General features: G+C 41.2%; 1 protein-coding gene across 1 annotated transcript in view; it reads left to right on the forward strand.

Moving 5' to 3' along the window:
* dspb (desmoplakin b) overlaps positions 1 to 15789 on the forward strand; it is a 30815-nt gene that overhangs the window by 3357 nt on the left and 11669 nt on the right. Inside the window, exons 3-24 of the mRNA XM_030433512.1 lie at positions 580 to 673; positions 1659 to 1774; positions 1871 to 2021; positions 3417 to 3542; positions 5187 to 5246; positions 5340 to 5507; positions 5818 to 5922; positions 6034 to 6129; positions 6763 to 6888; positions 7463 to 7615; positions 8437 to 8591; positions 8720 to 8846; positions 9315 to 9501; positions 9683 to 10119; positions 10202 to 10380; positions 11133 to 11271; positions 11528 to 11721; positions 11932 to 12094; positions 12209 to 12292; positions 12378 to 12485; positions 12878 to 12976; positions 13768 to 15594. Coding sequence (XP_030289372.1) covers positions 580 to 673; positions 1659 to 1774; positions 1871 to 2021; positions 3417 to 3542; positions 5187 to 5246; positions 5340 to 5507; positions 5818 to 5922; positions 6034 to 6129; positions 6763 to 6888; positions 7463 to 7615; positions 8437 to 8591; positions 8720 to 8846; positions 9315 to 9501; positions 9683 to 10119; positions 10202 to 10380; positions 11133 to 11271; positions 11528 to 11721; positions 11932 to 12094; positions 12209 to 12292; positions 12378 to 12485; positions 12878 to 12976; positions 13768 to 15594 — 4894 coding nt within the window. The remainder of the gene's footprint in view (positions 1 to 579; positions 674 to 1658; positions 1775 to 1870; positions 2022 to 3416; positions 3543 to 5186; positions 5247 to 5339; positions 5508 to 5817; positions 5923 to 6033; positions 6130 to 6762; positions 6889 to 7462; positions 7616 to 8436; positions 8592 to 8719; positions 8847 to 9314; positions 9502 to 9682; positions 10120 to 10201; positions 10381 to 11132; positions 11272 to 11527; positions 11722 to 11931; positions 12095 to 12208; positions 12293 to 12377; positions 12486 to 12877; positions 12977 to 13767; positions 15595 to 15789) is intronic.

Genomic DNA, 15789 nt, shown 5'->3' on the forward strand with positions numbered 1-15789 from the left:
TTACAAATACATGATAACATATGAAAACTTTTTTTAATACATTATAATAATGTAGAAAAACACGACTGGTTTATTATTATATTAAATTATGTGATTAATTAAATGAGTCTTATTAAATTCCAGCGAAGTTAACTGCTTCAGCACTGTATTATTATTTTGTTGATTGTTAAACTATAAAATATCGTGTATCCGTTACATATCTTTGTGTGTGTATATCAGTTGATATATCGATATCGCAGTGTTTTAGAGCTATGTCGACATAGGCCCTTAAAAAATCAAGTATTGGTTGTGCTCTGATAAGTTTATTTTATCTTGTTCTGACCAAATTCAGCTTTTTGTGAAACACAATCTGCAAAAAATATTTGAATAAAACCATTTGGGAAGAGAACGTCACTGTTTGGTGAAACTGCTCACAGCTCATTAACATGTGCAACATGTCACAAGGGTCTGCAAGTAGACGCGCCTTCATTTAAAGTGGTCACATAGTACAAACAAAGTCAGTATCCCCTGATCTAAACTGTGATAGTGTGGTTGTTTAATGATAAAGTGGTGATGAGTTCCCTCTGCTGCCCCCTGCAGTGGCTCCAACCTCAGTGCCATCCACCAGAGGGCCATGGTCCTGCAGGGCCAGTGCCAGGAGTACCTGAAGAAAGCCGAATACGCCCTTCAGACTGTGAGTCATGACTTCCATATTTTTTTGCAAAGCTGTTCAATGGCTCTGTCTGGGTCAGAGCTCATATGTTGGTTTTTATTTCAAAAGAAAAAGCATCATGTTGCAGCTTCAGTGTCTGTTGGCATGAAAATGCAGAAAGAATGACAGAAATGTCGTTTGGTTATAAATTGAGTAACCGGATGAGAAGGCTTTTAATTTGTGACAGATCATGAAAAATGAACCTTGTTACTCATGAAAGCATTTTGTCTATCTCCATGGTGGACCTGTTTTTGTCGCCACACCCTCTTGAGTGGTATTTAAACTGTCAGGGAATCAGTAACAGCTTTAAATCATCAGATGAGTTCTGCAAACACTCAAACGCACACATGCCCACACAGCTTCGTGTTGAGCAACGTGTGAATTACTAGTTTTTCTCAGAACTTACCTAATTTGCTTGAATAATGTTGGGTGGGGGGTGATTTAGGAGTTTACTGTTTCTGTGGGTTGCATAGTGGCACCAGATTTGAACCCTCCTCATGCCTGTGTGGCTCTAAATTACAAGATATCACTCCTATGACTTTCAAATCTTATGAAATGATCCAGTCCGAAGGTTTTTCTCAGGCAGTTTTATTCCGTTTATTTTTTACTTTTTTGGCACGTCAACACATATCTACTGTAATCTAAGTACTAAAAGACATTTAAAGGATCTTTGTTACATCCAGAAAACCCAACAAATAAACTAATCTATGAACATAAAGTTGTCATGAAGTGCATAGGTCCAAAAAAAAAAGAAAACTAAGAAGGAGCACACTTGTACTCACTAAAACATTGTGGCTTATAGACATTAAACAAACTGGATGAAAGTGTCAAACCTTGTGCAGGATTTTTGTATCATTTTCGATTTACAAATCAGAAAAGTGTACTAGTAAACTAGTATATTTCTAAATCTATCTTCCTGCACGGTAGTTTTGTGCATGTCTCTGAATGTTTGGTCTGTGCCTTGCAGGGCAGTGGGGACGCAGAGCGCTACATGGCGATGGCTAAAGACACCATTGAGCAGCTTAAGAGCTGCGCGATCGACCTGAGACAGATGGGTCAGCCCAACGACAATGTAGTCCAGACGTGAGGAAGACTTCTCCCTCTCTTTCTACTTCTTCTGATTTATTAATATCCATACAAGTCTTGCAAAATGTCCTGTCTCTCTTCCCTCATCCACAGTTTGGAGATGTGTAAGGACCAGCTGAGGGGCGTCCACATGGCCATCACAGGCACCATGCAAAGGAGGAGGAGCACCAGAGGGAGTGGCGGAGGCTGGGAGGAGCCTGGACGGAGCTTCCAAGACGCTATGGGTTGGATCGCACAGCAAAAGGTGTGCACACATGCATGCAAACACACACGCCACACTCACTTTGCAAAGTAAGAGAACACCCAGATGTAGACGATTCATGCAGAGCGACAGTCCGGATTAACATTCTACAGCTACAGTTAACAGTGTAAAACATTATTTATATACAATGTATATGAGAGTCCTATTTTGTATTTCTTACTTCTTACTTTTTTATTGTATTGTTTATTCTTTTACTACTATTATTGTTTATTACAATACCACTGACCATTGGCTGCTGTGATGAAGAAATTTCCCCGTTTGCAGGACAAATAAAGGAAATTCTGATTCTGATTCTGATTGAAGGTAACCTGAACATCAGGTTTATCTTAAGTATGAGTATCATTTACCCATCAGTGTGGCCTGCTGAGAGAAACAGTGTCATGCTATTGACTGTTCATCCAAGTTCACCCAAAAATAAAAAGTCTGTCGTCACCTATAGAAAGTCTTGTAAACCCCGAAACACTGCAGCACTCCGGAAGTACTGAAGTAACTGGGGAAAAAAATGACCCCAAAAAACATCAAAATGGCTTCATCCAGGTGTCTGGCAGCCCTGAAATCCCAAATGTATTTGAAAAGATATGATATTTGCACCCTTCTTTATGCTGAAATCTTGTACTGTAGCTGCTAAGATAAAAGCGTTAGTCCATATCTTTTCTGAAATGGGTCCACAGGCTCAACCGCACGTTCAGAGTGTCAATAACCTCTTATAAGGGTGTGACTCAACTGCTAACCACAGCGTTGCGTTTGTTGTAGGATAATAAAATCTGGAAAACGAGAGACTTTAATTCCCTTTTTACCATTTTTGTTCACTTTGTTTATTTTGATCGCAGATTGTTGCATTAATATAACTTATATTTGTGTTTTAACTTGAATATTATGCTTGATGCACAAAATGCGTCTTTTTACAGCAACTTTTCTTTCCTAAAAGGGGTTTTTCATACTCCAAAGGTAGATTTTTGTGTTGCTATAGGAAAATTGATTAAACAGCGACAACAAACCTGCTGACAGATCTCATTAAAGCAGAACTCGGAGCAGTTGTCTGTTATGTGATGCCACACACAAAGTGTGGAACAGAAATGAAAAGAAACTTTTGTTTTGTCTTAAAGTCTTGGGCCAATTTTCTTCTGGTGGATTCCTGAAATGTTTTCAGTAAACAGGCTCATAAATTCACAGAAAAAACAGTCCTGATCCAATTTGTTTCTCTGCCACCACCTGCTGGTGACATGATATCCATATCAGGCAAGTGTTTGAAAAAACAACTGACATATCTGAACTGAACATATGTGCCTCTGAGAGTTGTGAGTCAATTGTTCTTCTGTCTTTCTCTCATATATTCTGATAAATAAAATACATGTTTCTGCGTGTTTGGTGCTCCAGCGTCTGATTGAAACAGCTTCCTGGGGAGACGATCAAGCAGCCATCGAGCAGCAGCTCAACAACCACCAGAAGTTTCACAGCTCCATCCAGAGGAGCCATGAGATGGACCGAGCCAGAGACGACCTGGTGGGTACATAACACTGTACTGGATGCTGTACTAGAATGAATAGTCTCATGAATGCTGTGATTGAAAAAAAAGCCAAGTCTTTTGTCGCTACTACACACTTAAACAACACATAAAACGTAGAGTTCAGTACCGTCCATCAGGATGCACAAAGCTCCAAATTAATTCATAATATAGGAGGAAATGTTAACAGCTTGTAAAGCTTCACCTGGATCTGCTTCTATGTCATAAACACATACAGGAGTTGGGATTCATGAGCCAGCAAGTGCAACAGTTTAAGAGGAAATGTGAAGAAAAAAATATGGATCTGGACCAAAACTTGCATCACTTACTCATAACTTTCCTCTAAATTTCATTAACCTCATAAGAGTCCTCCTCAGGGACAGAAACCTAATAAACTTCCCATCAGCTAACATAAATAAAACATTACCTCCTTGGCAGATGATGATGAAGAGTTCCAGTTTGGCAGAACTGACTGTGGGATCCAAACTTGAGGGTCCTGCAGATTTCATTGAAATATTTTGATAAATTAAATTAACGCTTTCAGCCTTTCCCTATAACAGTGAATTGTGTTTATCATGATTATTGGTATTATTTTTTAGGATTTTTTATATTTATTTTATAATGGTATGATACAGGTATCAGAAGCATACTAATGTGTAAATTAGGGAATGTCATGCAGTCCTTTAAATCTACTAAAATAGTTAATTAAGGTTTTTTATGGGTTTTAGTTTTTGCCTTTTTAAACCCCTTTCATACATCGCTAACACATTGAATTAATAATTATAGGATTTCTTAGATATTTAGAGAGTAAGTCCCCCCTTTTTTGTAGATTAATGTGTTTTTAGTTCAGGAGTTTGGTTTCATCTTTTCAAATGCCTGAACATATGAGGGGTGATTCCTAAGTTTGTGTCCTCCCTCCTATGTTTACACACTCAGTCCAGCAGCTGTGGATCATACAGGTCCCTTCTCTGGGGAAGAGGTTGTTGTCTCATGGTGTGAAATCCGGTGACTGCTTCCCTGAATGGCAATATCACTGATGACTGGAACGTTGTCTCAGATTGTGCTGACTAGCATTTATGAATTACCCAAAACAGAAACACCAAAAGAGTTATTAACTTTGAAATCATAATCGACTGAACTGCTCGAGCACCCAACAACAGACGTATACCTCATCTCCGTCTGACTCAGTATGGAGGACTCAAACTTTCAAAATCTAAAATAAATAAACACATAGCTCAACACATAAATGAAATGAGAAAGAAAATAAACGGTTATATTATTAAGAAAGTAAATATATAATAAATACAGAGGCATTTTAAAACTGTAAAAAATATAAATTTATGTTCACAAATTATAAATTAACCAATGCTTACTATTAAAACACATTTTATATTTGGTGCATTTAATGGCATATAAATTTATTTAACTAACCATTTATATATTTTTCATTTTGGACATTTTCAGTCCTCCACACCTAAGGCCATACAATTATCAATCACCCCTCATATTGAGAGATCTCTGGCTGCTACAGCTTTCGTCCTATTTTAGATTATGTTTTGTTTTTTGTTTTTTCCGGGATGAATTAAGTATTAACTGATCAAATGTAAGGTGAGTCTCTCAGTAAATCAATTCTCTTCATGTAGATTAAGAAAGGAGACAAAGGAAACCTTCATGCTTTGGACCAAGAATGGGACAGTTTGCAGGTAAATAAAAACAAAAATGTTATCAGCTCATCTTTGCTTGTGTCAGATTGTTGGTCATGTAATAAAACCCACTTCTTTCTTCTGTCGTGCCAGAAAATGTCATTTGGTCGGACTCAGCAGCTGCAGGAGCTGCAGCAGATCATCCAGGAGATGTCCAAAGAGATCATGTGGGTGAACGACAGGGAGGAGGAGGAGCTCATGTTTGACTGGGGCGACAAGAACATCGACCAGTACATCCCCAAGAAGCAGGAGAGCTACTCGGTCAGTAAAACAGACACCATAGAAAACGTAAAGGTTCCGTGAGAAGCAGGAGCGAATTCGGTAAAAAAAAAACATGTTTAATTTCAGCTTCATTCAAGTCAATTAACATTCTTGGCAAATGCTGTGAGTCTAAATTACACGAATGGCTCTTTATGAAGTTAATTTGCATCTCATAAGGGAGCAGTCATCTGTGATAGATTCGATTTTGGCAGTGGCAGTCAGTCATCCACTTAGAGCTGAGCCGCAGAGCCAGCTGCATCTCCATGGTTTTGTGTCCCCTGTGATTACTGAACCTCTTTTTACGTAACAGAAACTGATGAGTGCCCTGGAGGTCAAAGAGAAGGACCTGAATAAACTGAAAGCCAAAGTGGACACTCTCCTGAAGAACAACCATCCAGCTTCAGACAAGATCGAGGTGTGGACAGATCCATTGATCATGTGTATCTATGGAGACATCTCAGATCACTTTACATTCATGTATTACGTGTGGGAGCCTTATCTTTTCTGTGTTTGTGCATCTCTTCAGGCTTACAGAGACACGCTGCAGACTCAGTGGAGCTGGCTCCTTCAAATTACAAAGTGCATTGATGTTCATCTGAAGGAGAATGCAGCTTACAACCAGGTAACAGGACAAAATGTACAACTTATACCTAATAGGGTTTTTACATTCATTCAATTCAGATCAAACGTAATGGATTGGATGGATGGATTTTTAAGTTTGTTGCTTTTAAAATTGAGCTCGCTCTTGTCGGTTTCTACAATCTTACCAACCCCAGCTTTAAAGCCGTAACGTGTAGAATCTTAAAAAAAAAAGTATTATGTGCATCCTCTGTGGTAGTATCAGAAAAGACATTCAAGCAGACAGGAAATGATGCTGCTCCCCTCCCACAGATCAACCCCAGAGCCCGCACTTTGAAATTCTACACACAGTGATGTTGATTGATCCAAAGGGAACGTATGATGTGTTCAATCAGTCACTGTCATGTCCTGAGCTGAATCAGACAGATCGCATTGTCCCTTGTGATCAGTTAAGTTGTCATATGGTCATAAGGGTTGCATCAGTCGTTGAATATAAAGCTTTTGCGATACAGAGCCTCTGCTCCCTCAAGGGTAAAGTTAGATTTCATGGCAGTGCATTGATTTTTTCTGATATGTCGAGGAATGTGGGTCCCTTTGAATAAATGACACTGTGGGAAACCCCATGATGTCTACCTATTTATCTATTTTATACATAACATTATGTGTTTATCAATAGTTCTTCAAGGAGGCCAATGAGACGTACAGCAACCTGCAGAAGGAACACGAGACGGTACGAAAGAAGTTTGTCTGTGACAAGAACACGTCACTGGAAGATCTGCTGGGCGTCCTCCGGGAACTGGAGGTAAATCAGCCTCTGGCAGTGTTAACAGATCAGCTGGGCTTTAATGAGGGCCGTTTGAATGTCACCGCTCTGAAATCAAACATAGGTACCCTCTGAGTACAGAAGCACTCAGAAGTTGTTTTTTTTGCTGATCTTTTGTTGGCCAGGACAATTTTTCTATTGTTATTTTGTTCTGTTTTCTTCTTGCCTTTAAGGTCTTCTGCATATCAAAGTGGCTTAATCTATAGATTGTCTAGACTCTACCTTTTTTATCCCGTTGTGATTTATTGGTTCCGCCTATTTTATTCTTATTCATTATGTGTAAGGGCTGGGTGATATAGCCCTTAAACATAACAACATTTTAAGGTTGTATTGCAAAACAGGACATGAACAAACATGTGAGAACAAGTAGAACAGTCTTGTAATTTAAGACCATATATAGTCTCAGATCAGCATAATGATATAATGTCAGTATACTGCCGAATCCTAATGTGTTAAATTTTCAGTCTTATCTCAGTCTTTTCTGATTTAAGATTCAGAATTCGCAGTCTGTAATTGCTCCTGTTGATATTGTTTGTTTAAATCAATTCTCCAGATGGAGAAGGAGAAGATAATGGAGAACAAGAGGCAGGTTCACCATCTGGTCAGCAGGTCCAAGAACATTGTGAGACTGAAACCCAGAAACCCTGAAGAGAAGAGCAGCAGCCCCATCATTGTCAAAGCCCTGTGTGACTTCAGACAAGACCAGGTCAGACTTCTTTCTTTTTTAACTCACAGTCACACGTTATGTAAACTCTCTTCTTCCTTTCTCTTTTTCAGTTGTATATGCTATTATTTTTGCACATTATATCATGATATAATATAAGTATTAAGCAATTTGACATTTTTATACATACATATCTACTCTGAAATACTTAATATGTAACCAAACCCATAGACATAGTGCTAACCCCTACAACAACATTTGCAAACATTAAAAGACTACATTAATAATGACCAGATTTCAAAAGATTAAGTGCTTGTGTTTATGTTAAGAACACATGATTGGGTTGATTTTAGTCATAATTTCACTTTAAATTTAAAATCAGTGAAGCTGAAGCGTTCTCTTTTGTAACTTGTACTGTTAAAAACAGGCATAGTATTTATTCCAGGGAAAGATGCCATCTATTATCTGAATGGAATGTCTATACAGAGGGAATACAGAGGTGAGAACTAAACAGGAGCGCTAAACACCATGCCATGACGGAGCTTCACCATTAAGTAATAGTGGATTCTTGGATCGTTAAACAGCAACTCCACCATTTCACACATTAAAGTGTGTTTACAGGTTTACAGAGCCTTTTGTAGCTACAGAGGAGGCTGCATGTAATCTGATTAACTGCCTCCAATGATGTCACTCCGTAGCTGGGTTGCATTATCGGTAACATAGGTCTTTCAGACACAGTTGGCCTTTTTCAGGGTGTTGAAGATGTTCAGATGTATTAACATTTTAAAAGTAGATGGGACTTGTGGAGCTAGATTTGATTCTGTTTGTCTATGTATTTATACAATTTTCCTTGGGCTCCACAGAAGGTGATCCTTAAGGGCAACGAGGCCATCCTGAAGGACAACGGTCAGCGCAGTAAGTGGGACATTACAGGCCCGGGAGGACTGGATATGACGGTGCCCTCCGTGTGTCTGATCGTACCACCTCCCAATCCACTCAGCATCAGTCTGGCCAACAAGTAAGATCCCAACATTTTTTTTGTTTTGTTTGAAGTTGAGGATTTCATAACAGTTGTTATCTGGGATACAAGATGCCTCGTTGTTAGTGGAGATGGAGGTTTAAATGTTGTGTCTGTTTTGTTGGAAGGAACGAGCAGTACTACGAGGCAATACTGTCAATCTGGAATCAGCTCTTCATCAACGTCAAGAGTCTGATCGCCTGGCAGTACTGCCTCCTGGATATCAGACACATCAACTCCCTCACCATCAGCATGGTAAGTGATGCATATGTTAATGTATTAGCCTGTTACATACAATATGCAATATGTGAATATTCTAGAGAAGAAAGAACCGATTTGTAAAAGAGTTATATATCGCAGGTGTGTTCCAGTCAGTAACAGTCCAACACATACATACATGGCAATAGTTAAGGGGCGACACTACAGGTTAATTTAACAAATATCGCCAGGAAACTTCACTCGTCGATGATTTACATTAAGACAGTTATGTGAATTATAAACGCATAAATCAGAGAATACTGTCATTGTGCCATAAATAAACCCATTAGGAATAACATTTTGTATAAATTAGGCTGCAAATGATATCTGAGCAAACCCGCCTTAAGAATATATAGGAAGACATCTGGAAAGTTACAGCTAGCCAGGCTTTGTCACAGTAAAGGTTTTGGTTTTTGATGTTGTTAAGACCAAAGTCAAACATGGTGTGTGTTTGGGTGTGTCCAGCTATCCAAGATGCGTCCCGAGGAGTACCGTCAGATCATCAAGAGCCTGGAGACTCACTTTGAGGAGTTCAAAGTGAGCTGCAGCGGCTCCCAGATGTTCGCTGACGAGGACAAGAGGACTATGGAGAACCAGTTCAATGGAGCCCAGAGCCACTATGAACAGCTGGTGGTGCAGCTGCCCACTTACAGTGAGTATTACACCAAATATAGAGGAGTGCTCAGGTTAGGATAAATTATCGCAACACGAGAGAAACTACTGATTAAATGTTCAAAAATGCTCAAATCATGTTTCTGTGTACAGTCAACTTGCAGGAGCAGAGAATAACAAATGACCTTGTAACATTTTCCTCTACGGCTCTCTCCTCACAGTTGCACAACAGGAACAGATAGAAATACAGCAGGTAGCTGAGCAGCAGCAACAATATCAGCTGATTATAATCCAGCAGCAGCAGCAGCAACAAGCTGCAGCCGAAGAGGAAGCCCGGAGGCTGGAGGAAGAGAGACGTAGATTGGAGATGAGGAAACTTGCAGAGAGGAAAGCAGAAGTAAAGAAAGAGGTGGTGAAAAAAGATCAGGTTATTAAGAAGGAAGTCATGAAGGGGACAAAGACAGAGCAGGTGAAGAGGAAGGTGCTGCTGTCCTCCTCTTCTGCCTCGTCTGCCTCCTCATCCTCACGCAGCTTATCTGAGCTGCACGAGCTCAGACTGAGGCTGGAGGCCATTGAGGGCACGCTGAGTCAGCACATTCACATCTGCCTGGGAGACAACGGGGTGCATGACTGCGGCCTCAAGATCACTGAGTTAGAGGTAAACACAGAACAATTCGAAATTTGAGTACTTCCTCCTCGTATCCACTGCGCTAACTGTATGTGTGTATGTTTTCATGTAGTCAGTCCAGCATGACATCGACTCGATGCGTGAGGAGTACTTACGCCTGAGGGAGCGTATTTTGAAGGAGCTGGAGGGGATGAGTGATTCAGATAAAGCCCAGTTCCTTCGCAGTGAGGTTGGAGTCATCAACCAGAGACTGGGCAGCCTGGAGAGCTGCTCATCAGCTTACCTGCACCGGTAAGACGACGCACACCCACTCAAACTCTTGTTTTTGAGCTTTGATTTTTCAGAAATATCCTTTACGACCGAGATCTCATAAGCAAGAAAGGCCTGTGCCTCCAGAAAATGAAAGAGCATACGAGAGGTGAACGACAGAGATTTTTAATGGCACATTGTTGGAACAGGAGCCTTTCCCGCACAAACAACATGTCACTAACCTACTCTCTGAAGTGTGTTCTTTAATTTTCTGGAGGCATTTCTTCATCAGGCCCCAAAGCGAGATTCAGTGACGTTGTGACCTTTGTTTTGGTGTATGTGCCAGCCGAGCAATTGTCATTAGACTGGATGTGTGTTTGCATTAGCTATCTAGCTCTTCTATTTAAGTTGACGATTAATCGGTTAATTAACGCAGTAGAAGCTCAGATCACAACATGGAAAAGTTGGAGTGTGATGTCATTCTGTCTTTAGAATGCCATTACTCCACTGTAAATTTACATAGCGAATAGTTCTGGACATCTTAATCACAGACCAGTGTCAACAACTTTAATACAATTCAAACACAAGATTTCCATATTGGATATTTGACCAGAAGTTGAATTGAAGTTGTGTGTTAGCGATGTTGATGTCTCCCCAGTTGATGCTTTTGTTTTTGTTTTGTGTATTAAACTACGCTCACTATTCCCACGCTTTAACGTAAGCTACTCTGACAAACCGATCTCACACATTATCTATAAAATAAATACGTTCTTTAATGACTTCATCGTTATCAGGCTGCGGGCTCTAAGGGACTTGCTGGAGAGTGTGGCTCGAGCTGAGGACATAGTGAAAGTTCATGAGGCGAGACTGACAGAGAAAGAGACCACCTCTCTGTTGCCCAGTGAGGTGGAGGATTACATGTTGACCCTGAAGGTATTCTATACAACATATTACATTTTCATACAATAATCTTTTTTTGTAACAGGTTTCATACCTGGCAAGCCTGGACAGGCATATTAGTGCACGGCTCAGTGGTCAGCCTTCAGCTTAAATGAGAAAAACTGTGATGAAAAATCTAGAGAGTCCTTCTGTGCTACTTTTGGTGTATGCCATGATTCCCCTTGCTTTAAAAACATGCTGACAACTGGTCACATTTGACCTGCGTTTCCTGTGTGTTGTCGATGTGTAGAACATTAAAGCAGAACTGGATCAGAAGAGGGATGTTCTGGCCTCCATGGAGGCAGAGTTGGACAAGGCGACCCACTGGAACAGCCAGGTGGGCGGGCCCTTCCACAGATGTGACATGATGCTGTGCAAATACGGTGAGCATGTGGGTCTGCTGTCAGACCGCTGGAGGCGAATCAACGGACAGATTGACACCAGGTGAGTTTCTCTCTCTCATTTATACCATCAACCTCATGTTCCACCAAGGTTTCCCATCAATTTCCGATTAACGCAAACCTGTGGATGTCCAATAACTCTTTGTGAAGCTGTGTACAGAGTTCAGGCAATGTGCCATACATCTGTATCTCTCATTAGTCAATAGTAATCATTTTGGAGCTTCATTTGGAGTTATTTCTGTTTGCTGCTCAGGCTCCTGGATTTGCAGTCGTATCATCCTCAGCTGGAGCACTACAAGCAAACCAGCGCCTCCCTTTTTGACTGGATCGATGTCACACGGAAAAAGCAAGACACCCTGCAGGCCACCAAGATAGACAGCATCCAGACACTGATAGACCATATTAACAACCAGAAGGTCTCCTGCTCAGCGCTTCATTGTTATAAATAAATGTGCTTACAGTGTCAATGGTTAATGTCTGTGTGTTAAGTCATCAGACAGCTGACATTTTTATATTATTGTGTTATCAAGGCCCTGAACTCAGAAATCAAATCGAAGAGGGGGACAGTTGAGATGGTGCTGAAGGACAATGAGGCCTGTGTAAACTCTATTAAGGTGAGGTGGCCCAAAAATATACAAATACAGACTGCAAACTCATTAGGTGGAGTCATTTAATTTCATGACAATGTTCTTTTCACAGGACTATGAAACTGACCTGGCCTCTTACACCTCTGGTTTGGAGAGTCTGCTTAACATCCCCATCAAGAGGACGATGCTGAAGTCGCCATCAATGGATCTTAATCAGGAGGTAATGAGACGCAACTCTAAATTATTTTTTATGGCAGAGTTCTAAGAAATAATTCTTGCTAATATCTTGCTGTTAGCTTATTATTATTATGAAGACATAACATATCCAGGGAATGTTGATAATTATAGCTTCAGCTCAACAAAATTACTAATCACTGTGCAATTGCATCTATTAGCTGCATAAGCTATATATCTATAAGCTGACATGTGTATGAACAGTAATGTTACACTAATGTGTTTAAAAGTGAAAAATAGGTTATTTCACTAGCCAGATCAAAACAGGAGGCTCATACTGCTTTTCTCCACAGGGAATCAACAAACATTAAACTTCCTTGTAGCTGATTCAAGTGACATTATATCCAAATTAAATTCTTTACTATGTCTTTGTCTCAGGCTACAGAACTGCAAACCCGTTACTTGGAGTTGCTTACCCTGTCTGGTGACTACAGCAAATACCTGGGAGAGCTGCACAAAAACATGGAGGAGCTCAAGGTACCTGGTTTCATTTTTTTAGCTTTTCCTTGTTTTTAGTCTTTATCATCTATTAAAAAACTAGTTATTTGACTAAACTTACATGATAATGAAGTTAAAAAAATGTTTACCATACCTTATGTATAAATAAGATCAGATCAAGTTAGTTTTAATTAAGTTAGGTATGCTAAGTTGCATTAAGGTCTGTGTTGGAATTAAAACCTTTTTCAGAAAGAAAAAAATATAAATCCAATGTGGTCATTCTCCACTGCTCTAGAAAAGGTTTCAGAATTTTTTATTGTTCTGGTTCAGTGTCATCACTGGCATTACTTCCTCTTCAGCTGTAGGAGTCAGCTGTTTCAGCAAGAGGGTTAGGGTTTATGCTTCACGCCCATCACCAAATGGGAGACAAAGTTAGAAAGTAGCTGGTGAAGAGAGTGGACGATTTAGAAGCTAAAGAGATGCTTTTTCCCCCCAGAAGTTGGTGGAAACCAAATACTTACTATAAGGAGAGTGAATATTGGACTTGACTCCATCTGAATGTAAGGTTGTTCTAGGTGTAGTTGATGTGTAAATAGGTAAATGTTTGGTAACACAACATCGACTTGGTGCTAATAAGATGATAATATGACAATATTGTGTTTGAAGTGTCTAAAAAAACAATTAATGTACGTTTAAACAAACCATAGATATTCTTTGGATGTTGGGTGATTCCATGAATCAGTTAAATCTATTCAAGTCAATAATATAAATACACTTTGGTCAAGTTTTTTAATTCCCAAAGTACATTGAATCTTCATCCTTTCTTTCAGATTCGTAACACCAGAATTGACCTGTTAGAGGAGGAGCTTCGGCTTCTGCGTGATGGCATCGGAGACCGTGACGCCAAGAACAAATCTCTGGAAGAGGCTGTTGCCCGCTACCAGCTGGAGTTGTCCCAGTCACAAGACACACTGCTGTCGATAGAGGAGGTGAAGCAGAACGCTGCAGCACAGTGCAGTGCCACCAAAGAGAGCCTAGACAGCACTCACAGCCAGCTGTCAGACCTCAACGATCAGGTGACACGTCTCAACTATTTGCTCGAGGAAGAAAAGAGGAAGAGGAGGCTGGCAGAGGAGCGCTACACTCAGCAGCAGGAGGAGTACGATTCGGTGCTGAGGAAGAGGCAGAAGGAGCTGGAGACAGTCAGCTGGTCCAAGACGGAGGTGGAGAAGAGTGTGGCAAGTAAGGACCATGAGATTGAACAGCTGCGGCGACAGCTGGCTGCGGAAGCAGCAAAGAACAAGGAGCTACAGAAGGAGATGTCAAAGGTAAGAAGCCAGTGCAGTACTGAGATCAGTAACTTAAAGCTCAGCTACGAATCTCAGATCCACGTCAGCCGCACAGATATCCAGAGGCTGGAAAACCAGAGGGAGGGGGATACAGCTGAGTTCCAGCTGCAGTATGACAGGATGGCGGCACAGAAGAGGAGTCTGGAGGAGGACGTCATGAGGCTCAGGATGTCTATCAATGAGGCTGAAGAACAAAGGAAGAGAGCAGAGGAAGAAGCTCACAGCCAGCATGCTGTCATCACAGAGGAAGTGCACAAGAGGAGAGAACTGGAAAGTCAGGTGGAGACCCTGATGAATCAGATAGATGAGGAAGGCAGCCAGTATAGAGAGGAGCTGGCTGAAGTCATGAGAAGTCTGCAAGAGAAGAGTGAGGAGCTGGCCTACATCACACACAGTTTAGAGGAGGAGACCCGCAGGAGAAGAACTATAGAGGAGGGGAAGGTTGTGCTTGAACAGACTTTGGCAAAGCAGGAGGTGAAGCTAACCAGTTCATCAAAGGCTGTGACCGAGCTGGGGGAGTGCAAGGAGGAGCTTCAGAAGATCCATTTGGAGCTGGAGAGAGAGAGTAGGGAGAGGAGCAGAGTAGAACAGAACATGAGCAGGTTACAGGGACGCATGAAGGACCTTCAGGCTGTGAGAGATGGATTGGAGAGCCAAGTGGAGACTCTTAGGAGGGTTAACCAAGAGGAAGTGGCCAGAAGACAGCAGGTAGAAACAGATCTGGACCAGGCCTCGTTAGCCATGAAAGAGTACAACAGCACCATTACCGCACTGCGCCAGAGCCAGGACCAGGCCAGCATGTCAGAAAGGAGAGGTGAAGAAGAACGTCTTAGGTTGCAGGAAGAGCTTGAGAGAAGCTTGAGACAAAACAAGACCGCTGCAGGGCACATGACACAGCTGAGTGCAGAGCTGAAGGCCCTGCAGCAACAACTCCTCCAGGAGCAGGCCAGGGTCAAAGAGGCAAACCTCAGGAATGAAAGTCTTTACAGAACTATTGAGGAGAGAAGTAAGGCACTGAATGATAACACTGTTGAACTTCAAAGGCTGAAGGAGTTGACAGAAACTCAGACCAAAGAGAGGCTGAGGCTGGAGGAGCAACTTAGGGAATCACGACAGGATAAAGAAGAACTCTTGAGATCCAGGCAGAAGTCTGATGATGAGCTCTCCTCCCAGATTGCTGCCCTTGAGCTGCAGCTGCAGGCCAGTGAGCGCAGCAATAAAGATTACCACAACCTGGTTTCAGAGCTCTCCACAGAGAGGAAGAAACTCAAGCTGGAGACAAAGAAAATACAAAACCAGGCCACCGAGGTACATGGAAGTTTGGCACTTTCTCCTGGACTGCTCTCATCTTTCCAAATCAGAGTCCAAATGTGGATCAATCAAGTAGCTAGCAGTCTGTTGAAAGACGTTTGCTTGCATGCTGGAACACCTCTAGATCCCCTCTAGATGAATTCAACTTGGTAACTCTGATTTGAACACATACATCTGTATGTGTTTGAATAA

The sequence above is a fragment of the Sparus aurata genome, chromosome 11 (assembly GCF_900880675.1).
Source record: "Sparus aurata chromosome 11, fSpaAur1.1, whole genome shotgun sequence".
NCBI classification, from domain to species: domain Eukaryota; kingdom Metazoa; phylum Chordata; class Actinopteri; order Spariformes; family Sparidae; genus Sparus; species Sparus aurata.